The sequence below is a fragment of the Eurytemora carolleeae genome, unplaced genomic scaffold (assembly GCF_000591075.1).
Source record: "Eurytemora carolleeae unplaced genomic scaffold, Eaff_2.0 scaffold432, whole genome shotgun sequence".
NCBI classification, from domain to species: Eukaryota; Metazoa; Arthropoda; class Copepoda; order Calanoida; family Temoridae; genus Eurytemora; species Eurytemora carolleeae.
Window position 1 is genome coordinate 218726 of NW_019396354.1, and position 19192 is coordinate 237917.

Genomic DNA, 19192 nt, shown 5'->3' on the forward strand with positions numbered 1-19192 from the left:
GCATGATACAAAATTCAGAAGAAGTAAATATTACTGCATAAATCAAATACAGAATATGTAGATAATATAATGCATGATTCAAAATTCAGAATAAGTGAATAATAATGCATGATACATAACTCAGAATAAGTAAACATATAACATTTAAATTTGATTATTTGGTGTTTATAATAATAATTATGTGTAACGGATCTGTAAAGCATGTAAACCTATACAGAAACCTTGTGAATATGACACCCTCACCCCACCCTTTCCCAATATAGTGATAACCATTAAACTTTGATTTAAGAAGACGACTTTTGAACTTAAAGATATTGCATAAAATAGTCAAATTAATTCAAGATAAACAGGAACTTTGAGAAGTATACTGGCCAATTTCTTCAAAAAGTGTCCAGTAAAACTATTTGCTATGTAACAAAATCAAATACACTTATCTATTGATTTAATTAATGTCTTTTTCTATTCCACAGTTTTCTGGTTCTCACTGTATAATCGCAAAATATTTCTCCCTTCCTTTATTCTGAAATCGTATTCTCTCACTCCTATGTAGCCTTGTTATCTTGCCTGCTTTCGTAAGGCATTAGGACTGAGGCAGGCAGTTGTTATAAAATTCTGAGAGCGCGTACAACTGACAACATATCATCATATGTAGTAATATTAAAGCAGTTCAGGAGGAGACAGTTAACAATTCTAGAAAATTAACCATTTTTAATTATCAGGGGTTGACGGTTCAGCTTTTTAATATCATTAATTATTACAAATAAACTAGAATAAAACAAATTTAGAATTCAAGTATTATAAATCAGTTATCAGTTATTAGTTATTATATTTATAAGTTATCACTTAATTAGTTATCTTTTATCAGTTACTAGTTATCAGTTATTAGTTATCAGTTATCCGTTATCCATTATCGGATACAACAAATCTACGAAACGTCAGCAAAAAATCCACAAATAATAAATTAAATTGTTAAAATGCATTTAAGGATTATTTGAAATATATTTTTTCAGATTAGTATGTTGGGGAAAGTGATTATTATCCTGGGTCATGCTTACTGTGGAGTAGTTGGAGTAATCGTAACATACTTCATCAGGTTCATGGAGTACGTTGCCAGGAACCTGATTGCGTTTGTAGAGATGTTAACAGGAGCAACTTTCATCATGCCAGAGGTTACTTAAATACAATCAATTTCAACAACAAAATCAGAGGAACCCCCCCCCCCAATCAGAGGACCCCCCCCCCCAATTTTTTTAAATTCTGTATTTTTATCCACACGGGGTAAGGAAATGACCCCCTAATTATAGAGTTGAATGCCTGATTCACAACAATACCATATTTATATGCGATAATAAAGTCTTTAAAGTCTTATAAAGTATATTTGATCTGAAAATGCGTAGAATTTTAATAATTTCATTCTTGACTCCCTTGCATAAAATGCGAGTCACTTTTATAAAGGATCAACAATTCATAATAATCAAGTTTCATGGCAGTTTTTAATTAGAGGGTCACCGGACATTACTTTGGTTTCAGAATTTTTATTGAATGAATATCATAGCTTATTGGAATCCTTTAGAAAATGTTAACAATTTATGCAAGTATCTAAGTTAACAGTTTATTTAACTGTTAAAAAAATTGATAAGATAAAAATTTCATTATTAAATTAAAACATTGATTATTTATTTCAGCTGCCTAAGGCAAGAGTAAAAGTGGACCCAATTTACCAGGAGAAGGACAACGTAAGAACAAAAATTGTATACACATTTCTAAAAACTTATATTTGTAATTTGTACTTTGTTTATTTTAAACCAGAGGTCGGAATTAATGAATAGCCAAAAGTAATTGAACTAGATGGATTGTTCTTTTGTAATATTTTTGTAAATTTTTTCAGATTTTGACATTTTTGATTTGATTTAATTCTTATATACGATTTTCATCTGTGAAAGGAACGATTTTCCTCATAGTTATTTTCCTTTATGGTTTCTGATAATTAAGCAGTGTACTAATAATATGAAACTATCAATCATTTAAAGTTTAGGTTAACATAGTTACATAATATTAACTTTAGGTTAACAATCCGTTCAGACATAATCTAATAATCCCTTTAAATGTAGATTAATTATTACCTAAACTCGGCTATTAATCCCTTTAAATGTAGGTTAATTATTCCCTAAACTAGGCTATAAATCCCTTTAAATGTAGATTAATTATTACCTAAACTCGGCTATTAATTCCTTTAAATGTAGATTAATTATTACCTAATCTAGGCTATAAATCCCTTTAAATGTAGGTTAATTATTCCCTGAACTAGGCTATTAATCCCTTTAAATGTATGTTAATTATTCCCTAAACTTGGCTATTAATCCCTTTAAATGTAGATTAATTATTCCCTAAACTAGGCTATTAATCCCTTTAAATGTAGGTTAATTATTCCCTGAACTAGGCTATTAATCCCTTTAAATGTAGGTTAATTATTACCTAAACTAGGCTATTAATCCCTTTAAATGTAGGTTAATTTTTACCTAAACTAGGCTATTAATCTCTTTAAATGTAGGTTAATCATTACCTAAACTAGACTATAAATCCCTTTAAATGTATGTTAATTATTACCTAAACTAGGCTTTTAATCCCTTTAAATGTAGGTTAATTATTACCTACACTAGGCTATTAATCCCTTTAAATGTAGGTTAATTATTACCTAAACTAGGCTACTAATCCCTTTAAATGTAGGTTAATTATTACCTAAACTAGGCTATTAATCCCTTTAAATGTAGGTTAATTATTACCTAAACTAGATTATAAATTCCTTTAAATGTAGATTAATTATTACCTAAACTTGGCTATTAATTCCTTTAAATGTAGATTAATTATTACCTAATCTAGGCTATTAATCCCTTTAAATGTAGGTTAATTTTTACCTAAACTAGGCTATTAATCTCTTTAAATGTAGGTTAATCATTACTTAAACTAGACTATAAATCCTGTTAAATGTAGGTTAATTATTACCTAAACTAGGCTACTAATCCCTTTAAATGTAGGTTAATTATTACCTAAACTAGGTTTAAATGTAGGTTAATCATTACTTAAACTAGACTATAAATCCTGTTAAATGTAGGTTAATTATTACCTAAACTAGGCTACTAATCCCTTTAAATGTAGGTTAATTATTACCTAAACTAGGTTATTAATTCCTTTAAATGTAGGTTAATTATTCCCTAAACTAGGCTATTAATCCCTTTAAATGTAGGTTAATTATTTCCTAAACTAGGCTAGCTCTATTAGTCCCTTTAAAAGTAGGTTAATTATTACCTAAACTATGCTATTATTCCATTTAAATGTAGATTGATCATTCCCTAAACTAGGCTATTAATCCCTTTAAATGTAGGTGAATTATTCTCTAAACTAGGCTATTAATCTCTTTAAATGTAGATTAATTATTCCCTAAACTAGGCTATTAATTCATTTAAATGTAGGTGAATTATTCCCTAAACTAGGTTATTAATCCCTTTAAATTTAGGTAAATTATTCCCTAAACTAGGCTATTAATCCCTTTAAATGTAGGTTAATTATTACCTAAACTAGGCTATTAATCCCTTTAAATGTAGGTTAATTATTCCCTAAACTAGGCTATTAATCCCTTTAAATGTATGTTAATTATTCCCTAAACTAGGCTATTAATGCCTTTAAAGTTCAACAATCAACTTCAACTATGAGTAACATTTGAATTCAGGTTATTTATTCCTTTAAAATTAGGTTAACAATTGCCCTTGAAAGATCCTTCAAAGTTCATCCAATCCAAGAATCATATTAAGTTTATAATCCACAATTAATCCTTAATCCTTAGTCAGCAATCCTTTAGCATTCATTCCCTTTTTACGTTTAAAACCCCTTTACGTTTATATTCCCTTTAATTTAAAAAACTTTTCTAGGAGATGGTTGACGAGCCAGCAACTCTAAGAGATTCTCCGTTCCCTATCAAGGAATCAGATTTGATCAATAAATGCAAGGTTGATTATTTACAAATTATTAAATTTCTTTCAATTATTGAGTTATGATTAGATTTTAAGTATTTGAGAACATCGTGTGATTGATTGTTTGATGGCATTCAGTTATAAACTTATTCTATTAATTATATTAACTCGAATTTTCAATTAGTTTATTACAGGGTTACTCACAAACGATGAGTTTTTTGTCACATATCGATAGATTATTACAAAAAATATTTTGAATTTTTTTAATTCAAATTTTTTTACCCTATGTCACTCCCAGGCTACACATGAGTGTCCGCAAGAAATGTCTGCCCAATAGGTCCAGCTGTTTGACCGGATATTGGGAACATATAAACGAATGTCTTGTTGTATTATCCAGCTGTTTGACCGGATATTGGGAACATATAAATGAATGTCTTGTTGTATTATCCAGCTGTTTGACCGGATATTGGGAACATATAAATGAATGTCTTGTTGTATTATCCAGCTGTTGTAAGTATTTCAGGTTGTTCTTAAAGCCTCATCCTTTGCGGGTAACTTTGTTGATGTGTGAACAAATACTTAAGGGACTGTTAAAAGAAAATTTCAAGAGAACCTCCATTTACAGAGTGGAATGTCCGTCTCTCAACATGAATAAATTAGATATCCTATTTTTTATGTGAAAAATGTTTTATTTTTATTTTGATTATTCTGTAAAAGTTTGGTTGTGATAACAAGATTTGTTTTATTCTGCTAGGATGTGATCAAGGCATAATTTGGTTGTGATAACAAGATTTGTTTTATTCTGCTAGGATGTGATCAAGGCATAATTTGGTTGTGATAAACAAGATTTGTTTTATTCTGCTAGGATGTGATCAAGGCACAGTTTGGTTGTGATAAACAAGATCTGTTTTATTCTGCTAGGATGTGATCAAGGCACAGTTTGGCTGTGATAAACAAGATCTGTTTTATTCTGCTAGGATGTGATCAAGGCACAGTTTGGCTGTGATAAACAATATTTGTTTTATTCTGTTAGGATGTGATCAAGGCACATTTTAGTTGTGATTAAAAATATTTGTTTTATTCTGCTAGGATGTGATCAAGGCACAGTTTAGTTGTGATAAAAAATATTTGTTTTATTCTGCTAGGATGTGATCAAGGCACAGTTTGGTTGTGATATACAATATTTGTTTTATTCTGCTAGGATGTGATCAAAGCACAGTTTGGTTGTGATATACAATATTTGTTTTATTCTGTTAGGATGTGATCAAGGCACAGTTTAGTTGTGATTAAAAATATTTGTTTTATTCTGCTAGGATGTGATAAAGGCACAGTTTGGCTGTGATAAACAAGATCTGTTAGCAGATGATTTCCTCTTCGTGTTTCCTGTAGTTGGTCCGCTGTCAAAGAAGGATTTTGTCGAGGTATATATATATATAATTCGGTAAATTATTGATTAATTTATTTATTAATTGATTGATTGATTTACTGATTGATTAACCTATGAATTGATTTATTGTCTAGTAATTGATTGGTCTATTAACAAATCGTTTGATTGGTATAAGAGTGATAAACCTATAATAACGAGATTGGTTAATCAATTGATCGAATTCAATAATTGATTTGTTTATTAAGCCAATAAATTGAGTTGAATAATCAGACAATTGATTGAGTTGGTTTATTAGACAATTGATTGAATTGGTCATTTAACCAATTGATTTAATGGGTTATTTAGCCAATTGATTACATTGGTTATTTGGCCAATTGATTACATTGGTTATTTAGCCAATTGATTACATTGGTTGCTTAGCCAATTAATTTAATTGGTTGCCTAGTGAATTGATTTAATTGACGTTATTTACCCATATTGATTTAATTGGCTGCTAAGCCAATTGATTTAATTGGTTATTCACCCATATTTATTTGTTAGTTTATTATTATAGTTGATGGAAATGATTAAATGTATTGACTAGTTGGTTGAATAATTATTGATCTATCAATCCAAATGGTTGGTCAAATCAAATTTTATAATATTTTTAAATTTTAGATATTTTCCTCCTTCAAGATGTCTAGTTCTTTGACCGGAAGTCCTAATTATTTCAATTTCTCTGTGGATCCAATGGAGCCCAACAGGGTCTGGTTCTTCTCCAGGTACAGTGAAACATGGAGGGTTGATTGTCTATACCCTGAGTCGTTGATGTCTTCTTCGTGTTATGACTTGACTGAAGACTTGTTCAAATCTTTAATTTAATCTTTAATTTAAACTCTAAGCAATCTTTGATATGACCAGAGCTCAGGATCAAGAATTGATCTCCATCTTATGCAAAGCTACGGATTAATTTAATTCCTCTTCAATATCCCCCGAGGGTCATATTCTGCGAGGATAACTATAAATGAGCGCATTGATCCTGAAGTGTAAGAGTCCCCACATTGGATTTCAAGATCAAGCTTTACAAGATTAACGATAATTCACACAACATGTTTGACCTCAGGCTGAAAGGTTCCCAACCCGTCATAAAAGTTCCTGAAAAAACTTCTTTATTTGCAATTTCTATTGTCATTTTCTGTTTAGACGATAGGATTTCTTCAAATGTATTCTAGGATGATATAATGTTTAAAAACCAGTGTGTTTCTCTATTCGTTTAAACTTTTTGATTTTAAAATACTGTACATACTTGAAGACGACATTTATTTCAATTTACTCGTTACTGTAAAGCGTTTAAAATGCTCCATTACAATTGTGTTAAATATTCCTAACTGAATGAATCATGATATACAGGGTGTCCCATATCAAATCGGACTAATTAACGGGCTCGTTTTTTGGACGACGATATTAATTTATCCATCGTCATTATAGATAAAACTCTGAAACTTGTAGCTTAGAACTCTAGCAGACAATAATTAACATGTCACATTTATTTAACATAAACATGGGGACCCTCAAGCAGGACACTTTCATCCGTGGCCTTCATGTTTATAAAAAGAAATTGTCTCCTGGGGACACACTAACTGTTGCACTAGATTGATCTCAGAATGAATGAAGCGTGGATGGATGAATGTGCTGCCAGATTACAACCCCTGGTAGATCAATATAAAAACCCAGAAAACACCAAACTTTCGCAATAGAAAAAATTCCGAGATTTGATCGTAACAACCCGATCATGTCCTGGGGACAAAAAAATCTCTTTTAAAAAAAGTTTCTTCAATAAGAAATCAGTTCACTAGTGCAACTGAAAATACTTTTTTCTTCAAATTACGCCGATATGGGTACCAAAAAATCCGTCTTGAAACACTGAACTTAAAATATTAAGATGAAAAAATTGGTTAGAAATAAAGGCACAACACGGACTTCTCAGCAGAAATTTTCCAGAGTCCTCTCAAGAAACATGTTTTTTTTGGCTCTCGAGAAAAGAATTTTCAAAATGTAAAAATAAAACAAATGGGCAATATTCAGTGGTTTGAGGAGCATCTTTAGACACCCAAATAAATATGGTTCGAAAGAAATTAAAAATCGACCACCATAACGATTTATAATTTTTTAAATGTCTGCACTGACCCATTTTACAAAAAAACTTTTAAAAAATTTCAGAATGTATTGTGTAAGTTTAACTCAACAATTGTTGATAATGGTCACAAATCAAACATGATTAGACTTTTCTTGACATGAGCTTGGAACTTTTAATGAACTCATTCAACCCTTGCAGGGATATTCTCTTATTGGTTCCCTATTCCTCACAGTTTGTATGACCCAAGAAAGATCGGAATATCCCCTAAGGAAGTAACCCACTTAAACTCATTCTGTATTTTCTTAAGTTCCCAGCTCTGGTTCAACATGGAGATTCTCACAAATTTAAACATTGTGCGCTTACTTTTGAACAACTAAGAATCCAGCTTTGATTTCTGGTGTAAGATCTTGAAAGCTATTCTGAAACTGTTTAGCAATTAAATTCTTATTCTGATTAGGAAATTGGATCAACATTTTATTCAAAGTGAAAACATCAAAACTGGTTTAATCACAAAAATGAAAACTGTAAATATTGAAATTGGGTAACAATTCTACAGAAGTAACATATTAAAACAGTAACTTTGTACTTTTGTACCAAATGAAATCCAGATGAGATAGATAGATATTTTGAAAACTTAGTAAGCGCATCTCCAAAGAATATCGTCTTTTATGGAAAACGATCTCTTTATTAGTCCGAATTGATAGGGGACACCCTGTATTATTTATAATCTTAAAACTTAATTACAGTACTTTTAGTTAAACACACTTGTCTTATATTCTTGTTGCATGGCATTATCTATAAAATTCAAAATTCTCAAACTAACATCGATGAGCCATATTTTAAAATGATTATTTACGAGAACAGAAATTAATTAATTAGATATTCAACTTTTTTCCTTTTGTAGATCTGTTCTAAAGCACACAGGAGATCTGATATTCGGACATCAAGTCATAAAACCAACAGGTAAATAATTCATTTAAAAAAAATTAAAAAGGCAAAACAAGCGTGATTTAATTCTGCATTCCTACTGACACGAGTCTGAAATAGAATTTTTAAGTTTGATTTCTCGGCAGTTTGAAACGATAAAAGTAAAATCTAAACTAAACGGAAGACGACATAAAAATGCAGCCTTAACAGTGTTTTTAGAAAAATTCTGCAATTGTTATGGGTCTAAAGTATAAAATGTAAATCTTAAAGATTGTGTCCCACAAACAATGCAACTTAAGGTGGATAGTTTTGAATGTCTTCTTCCATATAATGCATTAGATTTAAAAAAACTTTTTAAAGTTTCTTTCGGTAAAAAAATCGCTTATTTTCCTTTGAAATAAATTTTACTATAATGTGAGTGACTCCCATAAAACATTTTTATTATTATGTTTGACGTATCAAACAACGTAATAAGTTATGGAAGAAGACATTGAAAACTATTCACCAACTGTCCTGTCTCGTGAAACACACCGTACATAATCCAAATTCCAGACTTTGATATTCTAGTTGATAAAGAGCGTTGACGTTTCATTTTCTTTTTGGAGTCTCCCCCCCCCCCCTCACACCATCTTCATACGCTCTTGTTTATATACTGAAATGTACTATTTAGGAAAGACTATTGTATCTCCACCCCAGGTTCTCAGCATGAGCTTTAACGAAGAGGGTCAATGCTACAAGTTTACAGGTAAGAAATGAGTACATTTTTTTTCGCCGAATTCGCGTTAAAATCATTTAGCGCAGTCCGCATATCTTCTTGCGCACCCTGATTTGCGGGAAATTATAAGTGCAAAAAATGCAGAATTTGCGGCGAAATATAAATTTGCGCAAAACGATTTGTCCATTCTGTTTAAAAGTAAAAACGTACAACTCCCGTAATATATCAACCTATAATTCTGCAGACTGTAGAAAAGTTTTTATGATTTTTTTCATGAACATTTAGAAGCGAACAGCAGTATAGTTAACCGAGGAGGAAAAATCCAACGAGGTCATAGTATACTAGAAATTCAAGGCGCACCCTTCTTTCTAGCCTTAGAGGGCGCTTCGCGCCCATCTTCTAAATTAATTGTGAACATGTTCTCTTTGTGTACATCGTAAAACAAAACAAAAATAATTCGCGGATTTTCACAAAAAATTTCGTGGATTTTCAAAGTTTTAAAAAATTTAATGAAGATCGAATTTTGATGGAGACAAATTTTTAAAATTTTAATCATTCATAAACCTTCCCTGGGGTCCCTAGATGTCCCAAAAAAAATTTGGGCCCGATCGATTCAGCCGTTTTGACGTTTATTGGATACAAACAGACAGACAGACAAACAGACAAGCCAAATTTATATATAGATAGAGTGGTGATGTACGCTAATTCTATTCTCTCAGATTCCTCAGTCATTTTCAATAGAACAAACTCAACACAGTATCTAACAAGAATTTATAATGAGATATGAAAATATTTTTAACACACATACACATCATACATACATTTCTACAGTGATAACCAGAAAACTCTGAAATAGGAAGACGACTTTTAAACTCAAGCTAGGATTTAAACTAGTTCAAAGAACATTAGACATAGCAATTGTACAGTGTAAATAGACCCTTTTTACTTACAGGGTGTCCCACATCAATTGGTGAATCACATGATTCAACCTGCTCTAAGCATTGTAATGTTTTTTTTTTAAATTTAATTTCGTTTATAGGATTTTTCTATTTTGTGATTGCGAGCTCCAAACGTTTCTTAAATAATATTTTTTTATCTAAGCAAGATTTCTCAAAAAAGGGAGAACACACTTTTATTCCACTGTTTTTTGGTTATTATTTAATAGACGCATGATTATTGCTTTTATTCCACTGTTTTTTGGTTATTATTTAATAGATGCATGATTATTGCTTTTATTCCACTGTTTTTTGGTTATTATTTAATAGATGCATGATTATTGCTTTTATTCCACTGTTTTTTGGTTATTATTTAATAGATGCATAATTATTGCTTTTATTCCACTGTTTTTTGGTTATTATTTAATAGATGCATGATTATTGATTTTAGTTCACTGTTTTTTGGTTATTATTTAATAGATGCATGACTATTGCTTTTATTCCACTGTTTTTTGGTTATTATTTAATAGATGCATGATTATTGCTTTTATTCCACTGTTTTTTGGTTATTATTTAATAGATGCATGACTATTGCTTTTATTCCACTGTTTTTTGGTTATTATTTAATAGATACATTCAGAAATAACATGATTATTGCTATGAAAACCTGTTGAAAAAACCTGTTGTTCATTGCAAAAAATAGAATTATAAAAAGTAGGACTTGTTTACTGAATAAAATAATATGTTCTCCATTTTTAATTTGTTGGGCAGTTGGTTATTATTTATTTTTTTATCCGAATATTTAGAATATTTTATAGATACTAGATACTAGATTTAGTAAATAACAAAATATTTTAAAAAAGCAAATTCATTTAATCTTGATTTTCTATCTTACTTAAAAAAAAACAAGAAATAGAAACTTAAGCCAACCCTTCGTGTTTTGCGCAGAAATTAGATAAAGTCTTGTTAGAGTCGGCACACTCTAAAAAGCTCACTGTATGTAAATGAAACATAGAGTTGTATTTTCTTTATTCACACTCATTCTATCCACATATTCAGCTTCAGGAACGTACTAATAGTTCAGATGATACGGGTTACTACAAAGCGAGCCTTGCCAGGACTAACTTAAAAACAACTCAAATAAATCTTTACTTAAAAAGGAATACTATATGCGTAGGGAAAAAAATCTCTACATAAACATAATTCTTCTTGTACCATGGATACATTCCATGGTATTTTGGAAGAATTTTTACCCCTGGTTGGCAGGTATATATCTGAAACCTTGTCTAGTCCAACCAAGAATGCAATACAGGTTGCTTCAAAAATATTAAGATCTCTTCTGCATATGCACAGTCCAAACAAGTCTTTAGTTTGTCAATATCTTGAACATTTATAGCTCTAGCAGAGAATATTTCTTTATTAGATTAAAAAGGGAGACAAACTTTTTGAACGTATTTATGTACAGGGTGTCCAACGAAACCTGACAGAGGCAAGACAACTTAAAGGTGGTCTATGATCTTTGAAATAATTTTCAGCATTCTTTCTTCAACCTGCTTTAAATGTTTGATTCTTGAAACAATAATTACAAAATTCCCCTGGTCCTGCCATTTCCTATATGTAGTCTGCCCGTTTTTTCTGTCAATATTACTAGAGATAATAAGAATTTCCTTCAGATTTCAATTTTATAAAATAAAACCATAATTGTTGAAATTTGAACAAAATTCTTCATGTCTCCGGTAATATTGAAAACACAAAAATGCCAAACCACATTTTGGAAATCCTATTATTATTAGAATCAGATTAGATTAACGGGTATAATTATTTCAAAGACTAAAGACGACCTTCCAGTCGTCTTGCTAATGTCAAGTTTTGTACGTGGGATACAGGCCGTATCTTAAAAAAAACTGACTTTTGTACATTTTATTTCTCGATGACAAATAGTTGTTACCCTAACACAATCTCGTAAATCCACCTTAAAATCCTCTACATAGTTTGAAGAATGAAATGAGTTCTGTTAAACCTGTTTCTAATCAGTTGAATGTGTATACAATAAACCCTAGATAATCGGCTGCAGTATACTGTGGTCTACCTGAGAATTCAAGTTTATACAGCAATAATGTTAATTTTTGGTTTATAACAGTAGAACTATAGGAAGCTAGAGGAGGATTGGGTTTGTTCATATTCAACTGCACTCTATTAAAACTGCTTAAAAACATGAATTAAAACTAGTTAAATAGTGAGTGAGGAATTTTATTCTGACAATGTTTAAAATATCTTTGCTGCTGTATTTAATGTTATACAGTGAAACCCTTCATAAATTAAATGTCATATCCATAAAATGTCCTGTCCATGAAATGTCTTATCCATGAAATGTCCTATCCATAAAATGTTCCATCTTTTGAAATGTCCCAACACCAAATTTGTTGTCCCACAATAACTGGTTTAATGACTTTATAACAAAATGATATAAATGCTAAAAACATTTTATTGTTGTGCTTAGTAATTAGATCATGAATTAAAAGATGTTGGGGGGTCTTTTAAAAAGTTACTTAAACAATTATGAATTGTGTGTGGTTAAGCATAACAATATGTTATAATCTATATCCAAATCTTGAATGAAATAATTATGATTATTATCATAATTCCCTTGACGAAATACAAACAACGTAAAATTAAGGTGAATAATATCCAAAATAAATATGGTTTTTTAAACAGACATTATGATTTTTTTTTACAAAATTATCAGATCCTTTTCAATATTTTCAGATATTCCAGATTAAAATGTCAACTCCAGGAGCGTTTCTTACTTCAGCTTTTGTAGAGTCAGTAAACCCTTCTGTGTTTGAGGTGGTGGCACAGGAGAGTTTGATAAACACACTTAAACCAGCATTTGATCAAATTGCTTCAGTTATAGCTGGCTGCAGTCCACAGTATCTTTCATTTATTAATAGATTTAGGTAAATATATATTTTTTTAAGATCAGAAAAATAAAAAAAAACAAATATGCAGTGAATCTACTGGAAAAATTGTAAAATTTGAAGGCAAAATATTATACATTTGTGTTAAATTACTAAAAGCAGAAATATGGCCTGCAATTAGAATGCAATGGATATCATATCATGGGCATTTTTCTTTCATGTGCTTTCTTTCAGTCAGAACCAGAAAGACCCAGAATTAATATTTTAAATATATATTTCTGTTAATTTTAAATGTACTTTATGGCAGACCACATTTTGGAATTGACAGGGCTAGGGCTATTTTGTATGATCGTTTTATCAATCATATTTGTCATATTTGTTTGTAGAGACTAATTAGTTATAAATTAATTCCAGGTATTTCTGAATATCACTGTATAAATTTTTTTTTTTAAGATTTGTTTGATTTTCTGTTGACGATAAATTTTTAACCTTGTTGTAAAGTTCATAAAGTTGAATTTTATCCTTGCTTTAAAGTTCATAAAGTTAATTTTTATGCATATTGTAAAGTTCATAAAGTTAATTTTTAACCTTGTTGTAAAGTTCATAAAGTTGAATTTTATCCTTGCTTTAAAGTTCATAAAGTTAATTTTAGAGATGAAATATTCCTTCTTCTGAATTCAACCCTTCAACTTCACTATCTAAAACTGTTCTCTGGATCATTTTCTGAAAATTTTTATGGATTAGGTAAGCAATAGAATTGCAAACCCATTCTGGCATCTCATAGGGATTTTCAATGATAAAATTGAATAAAAAATCATTAAAAAGATATAAGAAATTTTCTAGGTAAAGTCAAAATGTTGATTTTGTCTATTTTTTTCAAAACAATTTGACAACTAAATTAAATATTTTCATTAGTCTTAACTTTAAAATTTCTATTTTTCAGAAAGAGACCCAGTTCTATCCCAGAAATTACCACTTAAGCCATCATATATTTGTCTAGTTCTACTACCTTATGTTCAAAGAAAATTACAGAGACTGTTTGAAAAACTCAGGATTGAAATCACATTATTTGAACATGGGACTGGTCATTGACCAAGGCCAATTTTTTGTAAAAATCTTAAATTTACTATGGTCCTTTACAAGAACTCCTTAAAATTTCAAAAAGTTTAAATTCTAAAGTTATTGTTATGAATTTTGAGTTATGATTGATTAATATCATCTCTATTAAAGGTTTTTACAAACTTTATTCTTCACATAAAATTTAAATTTAAATTTTAACTTGTCCAAGATACATTTATTAATTTCAAAGTTAACTAGAGAGGATGAAGGTGATGGATTCCGATATGAAACAAACTTACTAAATTTATTAAGATCACTATTTCTTCAAATATTTCCCTATTTTCATTGTATTTGGGAGATTTCTAACTTAGGTAAAATTAATAATAAATTTATTTATTAAGGATGATATTCTAAGTTTAATTTATTTGTTTATCAGGTATACTGATGAGCTACTGCCTTCAAAAATCAAAGTATCATTCCCTGGTTGCAGTTCTAGCTGGATACAACCTAATATATCTAAGAAAGAGTACACAGAAGAACAGTGCCAGTATTCAAGACGGGATCTTCCGGAAGGGAGGTGCCAAACATATAGTTTATAACCTTGTTTCTTTGTCGGCTAGGGGGATAACTCTAGGAAAAAATATCTTCCTTGGCAAGCCTAGTTTTAGAAGAATAAAATTTTGTTCAAAACATCAAGCTTTGAAAATTGGAGCTTGAATACTCTCACCTATTTTTTTATTTTGTTTTTTCTGTATTTACTCTTGAGCCATGGTTCACAAGAAAAGCTTTACTATTTTGCATGATAGTATTTTCTTTTAGAAACCAAATCCTTTTTTATTTTTATAACATTGATAGATTTGTTCATCATTTTAACTACACTGCATAGAACACTAAGAGATGGTGGTAATGGAAGATAACTTTTCACTAAGGGCTTGAAATGGGCAGTTTCTTTCTTCAAGTTGTAGAGCACTGGTACAATAAAACCCTAACAGGAAATATTTCAATTCATGGAAATTCAAATCTTAAAGGGACTGTAAGCATGTTTTCAAATTTCATATTTGCAAAAATTATTCACAATGGCATGCTGAGAAGCTACGTCTTGTTTATGAATTAGATATTAATGTTTTTAATTTTGAAAACTGATCATTTTCAACAACGGTTTCTCTTAAGAAGTGACTTATAGGAATTTAACACTTTAAATCTAGAAAAACTACAATATAATTATATACTGTGCATTATTATCAGATAAAGGTTTAGAGGGTACATTTTTTAAATCAGGCATTTCTTTCTTTGCATGAAGGGTCACTTAAAATTATTTTTAGTTTCCCTTTCATTATATTTTAATCTTCTTAGTCATTTAAAGGGGGATGGGTATATGCTTATGGCGAAAAATAATCGCTTTTGATTGCTACTAATCTTAATTCTATCTGTTGTGTCTATAAGGAGAAAATTGTTAAAAACGACTTAAATTGAAGAACATAGCGTCCATTCAAATTCAGAAAGTTGCAATAAATGACTAGTATTGACTCGTTTATACAATGCTTAGAAAAATAATCTATGACTATTGGTTGTAATATCTTAATGATTTGTTTGAAATTAAATAGATTTTTTTATTACCTGAGTCATATATAAACTTTCTGAATTTGTTTTTCATTTTTCGCAAACACTCCCTTTAATGTTCATTGGATTATTAGAGCACAAGGTTGGATCTAGAATTATTCCTCCTCCTGCTGCTATACCTGGATTAGTACCTGGATTCTGCCCCCTATGTGGAAAGGAAAGACGAGGAGACACTGTCCTAATTTCATCTGGAGTTGTATTTTGTTACGCTTGCATCACAAAATATATCAGGAAAAAAACATTTTGAAATGATTAAATCTCAAAAGTTTTTTTCAGAAAATTCATCCTACTTAACTTTTTCTTTATTTTTAAATGACATTAAATGTTTAAACAGGAAGAAACACAAGTGTCCTGTGACTAAGAAACCCTCAGAAGAACTACAATTGGTTCGACTATTTTACAACAATGATTAACCATTAGTTAAACAATTGTTCTTTTATGTATGTTAATAAATATGTTCTACCTCAAAACATGGACTTTTTTATTAGGAAGAATGTACCAAAGAATACTAATGGGTAATATCTTTGATATTTGGCATCACACTGGATAGACTTGGTATTCATATGAGGAGAAGCAGCATAGAATAATGATCAGTAGAAAACTCATTTCCTTACACACACACCTAACTAAGTTTTTATAACAAAAACATAACTTTTATGGGGTGAAAGTTGACTAAATTATGGTTTGTTTACTGCTAGTGCTAACTTTGGTTCTACACAATCTCCAAGTTGGGAAAATGATTCAGCTAGTATATACGGAATAGAACATTAATCTGTAATGTTACTTCTGTCCTACGGTACTTCCTTCCTATGTTACTTTGGACATACAACAGCTGCAGGTTCGATGTACATTCTATTTTGTTAATCCGACCTATGCAGGAACTGCAGATATAGTCATAATGTAGTTGACAGTTCTACCATCAGGATCGATGTTCCGGTTGTACACACAGGTCGGATGCACAACTTTTGTAGGTCAGATGCACACATTTTGTAGGGTCATATGCACATCTTTTGTAAGAAGTTGCAAAAGTTGATCCAACCTACAAAAGTTGTCCATCCTATCAACTAAAGTTGTGCATCCAACCTTCTAAAGTTGTGCATCCAACCTACTAAAGTTGTGCATCCAACCTACTAAAGTTGTGCATCCAACCTACTAAATTTGTGCATCCGACCTACTTATGTTGTGCATCAAAATTCCAACCTACAAATATTGTGCATCCGACATACAGAAGAGTGCAACCAACTCAAAAAAGCTGTGCAACCGACCTACAGTGGTCTAACTTTTTTTATGAAGTGTATCTGATCTACTGTGTATCAAACCAACAGCAGCTTGATGCTGCTGGAAAACCACGTGCGGGTAGGTCCGAAGTTTCGTAGGAGAATGTAACTTTTGGCGGATGTAATACAATCCATAAATCACCATCCACCTCCCTCTTAACATGCATTTCTCTTAGGAGGGTATTCGGTAGATAGAACTGTTGGAAACACTGGAGGTCTAGGGGGTCTATTCGGTATTCTTCAGGCTGTGGGAAGTAAGTAAATGAAATCGAATAATGAATATTTATTTTTTTAATCAATTATCACTATTTTTCTACTCTTGATGTTAAATAGTGTTGAAAAATGTGTCTAATCATTCTTTGAAAAAGTAAAAAATAGATGCCTGAAAGCAAACTAATGGAGAAAACAAATTTGAAATGTTATTTCGTGTTAAATTTTCATGAAAATTTTTAAAAACATTAAACCTTTAATGTTAAAAACAAACCAAAAACGAACCCAATATTCAGGTCCTCTTCCCTTCCCTGAGGGACAACCCTGGACCCCTTCTCTAGCTTGGCAATCTTATGCCAAACATTTCCCAAATATTCCTAAAGTTTGGAAAAGCTGATTATAAAGAAGAAGATCGGTGTAATCATTGTACATCTCATGAAACTCTCTTAACATAATTAAATCAATGATTTTATACAATTTTTATTAAATTAGAAAACCTGTGATGTGCTGCATTTTTGGATAATTGATATTTTTTGTCTACAGGGTTACCCACAAAGGATGAGACTTTATTGAAGACAAGAACCTCGTCAAATTAATGATTCAACGCTTGAATTGTAGGAACCCTGATTTTAAGAAAATACTGATCAGATTCTGTATTGTTGTTTCACATCCTTTGTAGGTAGCCCTAAAGATCTGAAGAATTAAAAGCAAACAATATCTCTTAGTGCTTTATTTGCCGGTAGAATTGTTTGAAATTTTGAGGGTTAAATTTTTTTCTGGGTCCAAAGAATCCAAAACTAATGATTAGACCTTTACAATACACAAAAAGCTAAAGCGCTCAAGCCGCGAAACTGTAGAATGTGCAATTCTTGCCAATTTCAAGAACTGTTCTTAAATTTTAAAATTTTCTTTCTGAAAGGTTAATTAGGCAAATTTGATCAGTTGTCATTTTTTTAAAGCATCTAATTCTACATCTCAATGTTACATATTTGCTGGCTAAACACATAATTTTGACATTTGTGACATATTTGTTTGAAAATTGACAGTTTTGTATATATTTATCAACATTTTAGATAGAATTTGGTTTTACATAAATTCAATTTACGATATAAAGGTTTAGGCTACTCTTCATCAAATCTAAAGCAAAGGAATTGAGTCTTTGTCACAAATCTGATTTTCTAATCACTATATCTTTGAAACCAAATGTTGCAGACCTTAGATATTTCAAACTATGAATTCTGTTAAATCAAATAATCTGAGTTTGAAATATCAAAGGTTTACAACATCGAGTTCTAAAGATATTTAGGTTTAAATATTTTATATTGTTCCAAAGACTCAATTTCTTTATCAGGGATTTTTATGAACAATTCAAAATTTGCAGTACTGATTTACTGTTGATCGTGAAGATTGAAATTTACAGGATTTACGATACAATTCATACGAACAAAAAATCTTATAAGGTTTTTGGTATAGAAACGGTGGTATCCATAAACATTATAAATATTGTCATCTTCCTTTTTTCGTTTCATTTAGTCATGAAAAAAAATGTTCAGGGCCCTTTTTCAGAAATAAATACAAATTACAAAATCCTTATTGACGTGTTTTCATGGAAAGAAAGAACAGAGGTGACAATAATTCAACAGTATTCTGGTTACTACGGTAGATCTCGGTATCTGGAGATGCTAGATTTTGGATTCTGATAAAAAATGTCTCTGGTTTCTGGTGCAACTAAGAATTTACCAGATTTTCTATTTATACAATGTAGAATTTGAGTGTTCGTTTAGGAAGGATTTTTAAAACGAAAGTAATTTCCCGAAATCAGGATAATCTCAACAGAGGTTTCTGGCCAAATTCTAATCCTGGTTAAGTATGGGACTAGACTGCTAATACTCAAGAGAAAATGGAGATCTCAGGGTTTTACAACTTTTCCTGTACTCATTCATTCGGAAAATTATTTCCGGACACTCTTACGGGATCATTGAGAACCAAAACATAAGCTGTCAGAAATCATACATAGAATACAGGTCATAAGGGACGAAAGGAATAGATTATTCGCCATA

General features: G+C 30.6%; 2 protein-coding genes across 2 annotated transcripts; both read left to right on the forward strand.

Annotated features, from left to right (window-relative positions):
- The first annotated feature begins 989 nt into the window (after window positions 1-989).
- LOC111701581 (uncharacterized) lies at window positions 990-17635 on the forward strand. The gene is made up of 9 exons (XM_023472925.1): window positions 990-1169; window positions 1686-1736; window positions 3927-4004; window positions 5282-5389; window positions 6013-6116; window positions 8376-8434; window positions 9069-9143; window positions 17099-17176; window positions 17429-17635. Exons 1-9 carry the CDS (start codon window positions 1017-1019, stop codon window positions 17527-17529), a joined length of 807 nt encoding a protein of 268 aa, XP_023328693.1. The 5' UTR covers window positions 990-1016; the 3' UTR covers window positions 17530-17635.
- Window positions 12666-16115, forward strand: LOC111701580 (peroxisome assembly protein 12). Its single transcript, XM_023472924.1, has 8 exons — window positions 12666-13005; window positions 13619-13710; window positions 13910-14018; window positions 14284-14396; window positions 14462-14659; window positions 14955-15017; window positions 15720-15876; window positions 15980-16115. Exons 1-8 carry the CDS (start codon window positions 12830-12832, stop codon window positions 16056-16058), a joined length of 987 nt encoding a protein of 328 aa, XP_023328692.1. The 5' UTR covers window positions 12666-12829; the 3' UTR covers window positions 16059-16115.
- Window positions 17636-19192: the final 1557 nt, after the last annotated feature.

Excerpts from the sequence above, each read along its gene's own strand:
- LOC111701581 (XM_023472925.1), top strand. The coding sequence starts at position 1,017 with ATGTTGGGGAAAGTGATTATTATCCTGGGTCATGCTTACTGTGGAGTA. Across the intron at positions 1,737-3,926 it reads TTTACCAGGAGAAGGACAAC|GAGATGGTTGACGAGCCAGC; the intron begins GTAAGAACAAAA and ends AAACTTTTCTAG. Across the intron at positions 5,390-6,012 it reads CAAAGAAGGATTTTGTCGAG|ATATTTTCCTCCTTCAAGAT; the intron begins GTATATATATAT and ends TTTAAATTTTAG.
- LOC111701580 (XM_023472924.1), top strand. The coding sequence starts at position 12,830 with ATGTCAACTCCAGGAGCGTTTCTTACTTCAGCTTTTGTAGAGTCAGTA. Across the intron at positions 13,006-13,618 it reads TCATTTATTAATAGATTTAG|AGATGAAATATTCCTTCTTC; the intron begins GTAAATATATAT and ends AGTTAATTTTAG. Across the intron at positions 14,397-14,461 it reads TTGGGAGATTTCTAACTTAG|GTATACTGATGAGCTACTGC; the intron begins GTAAAATTAATA and ends TTTGTTTATCAG.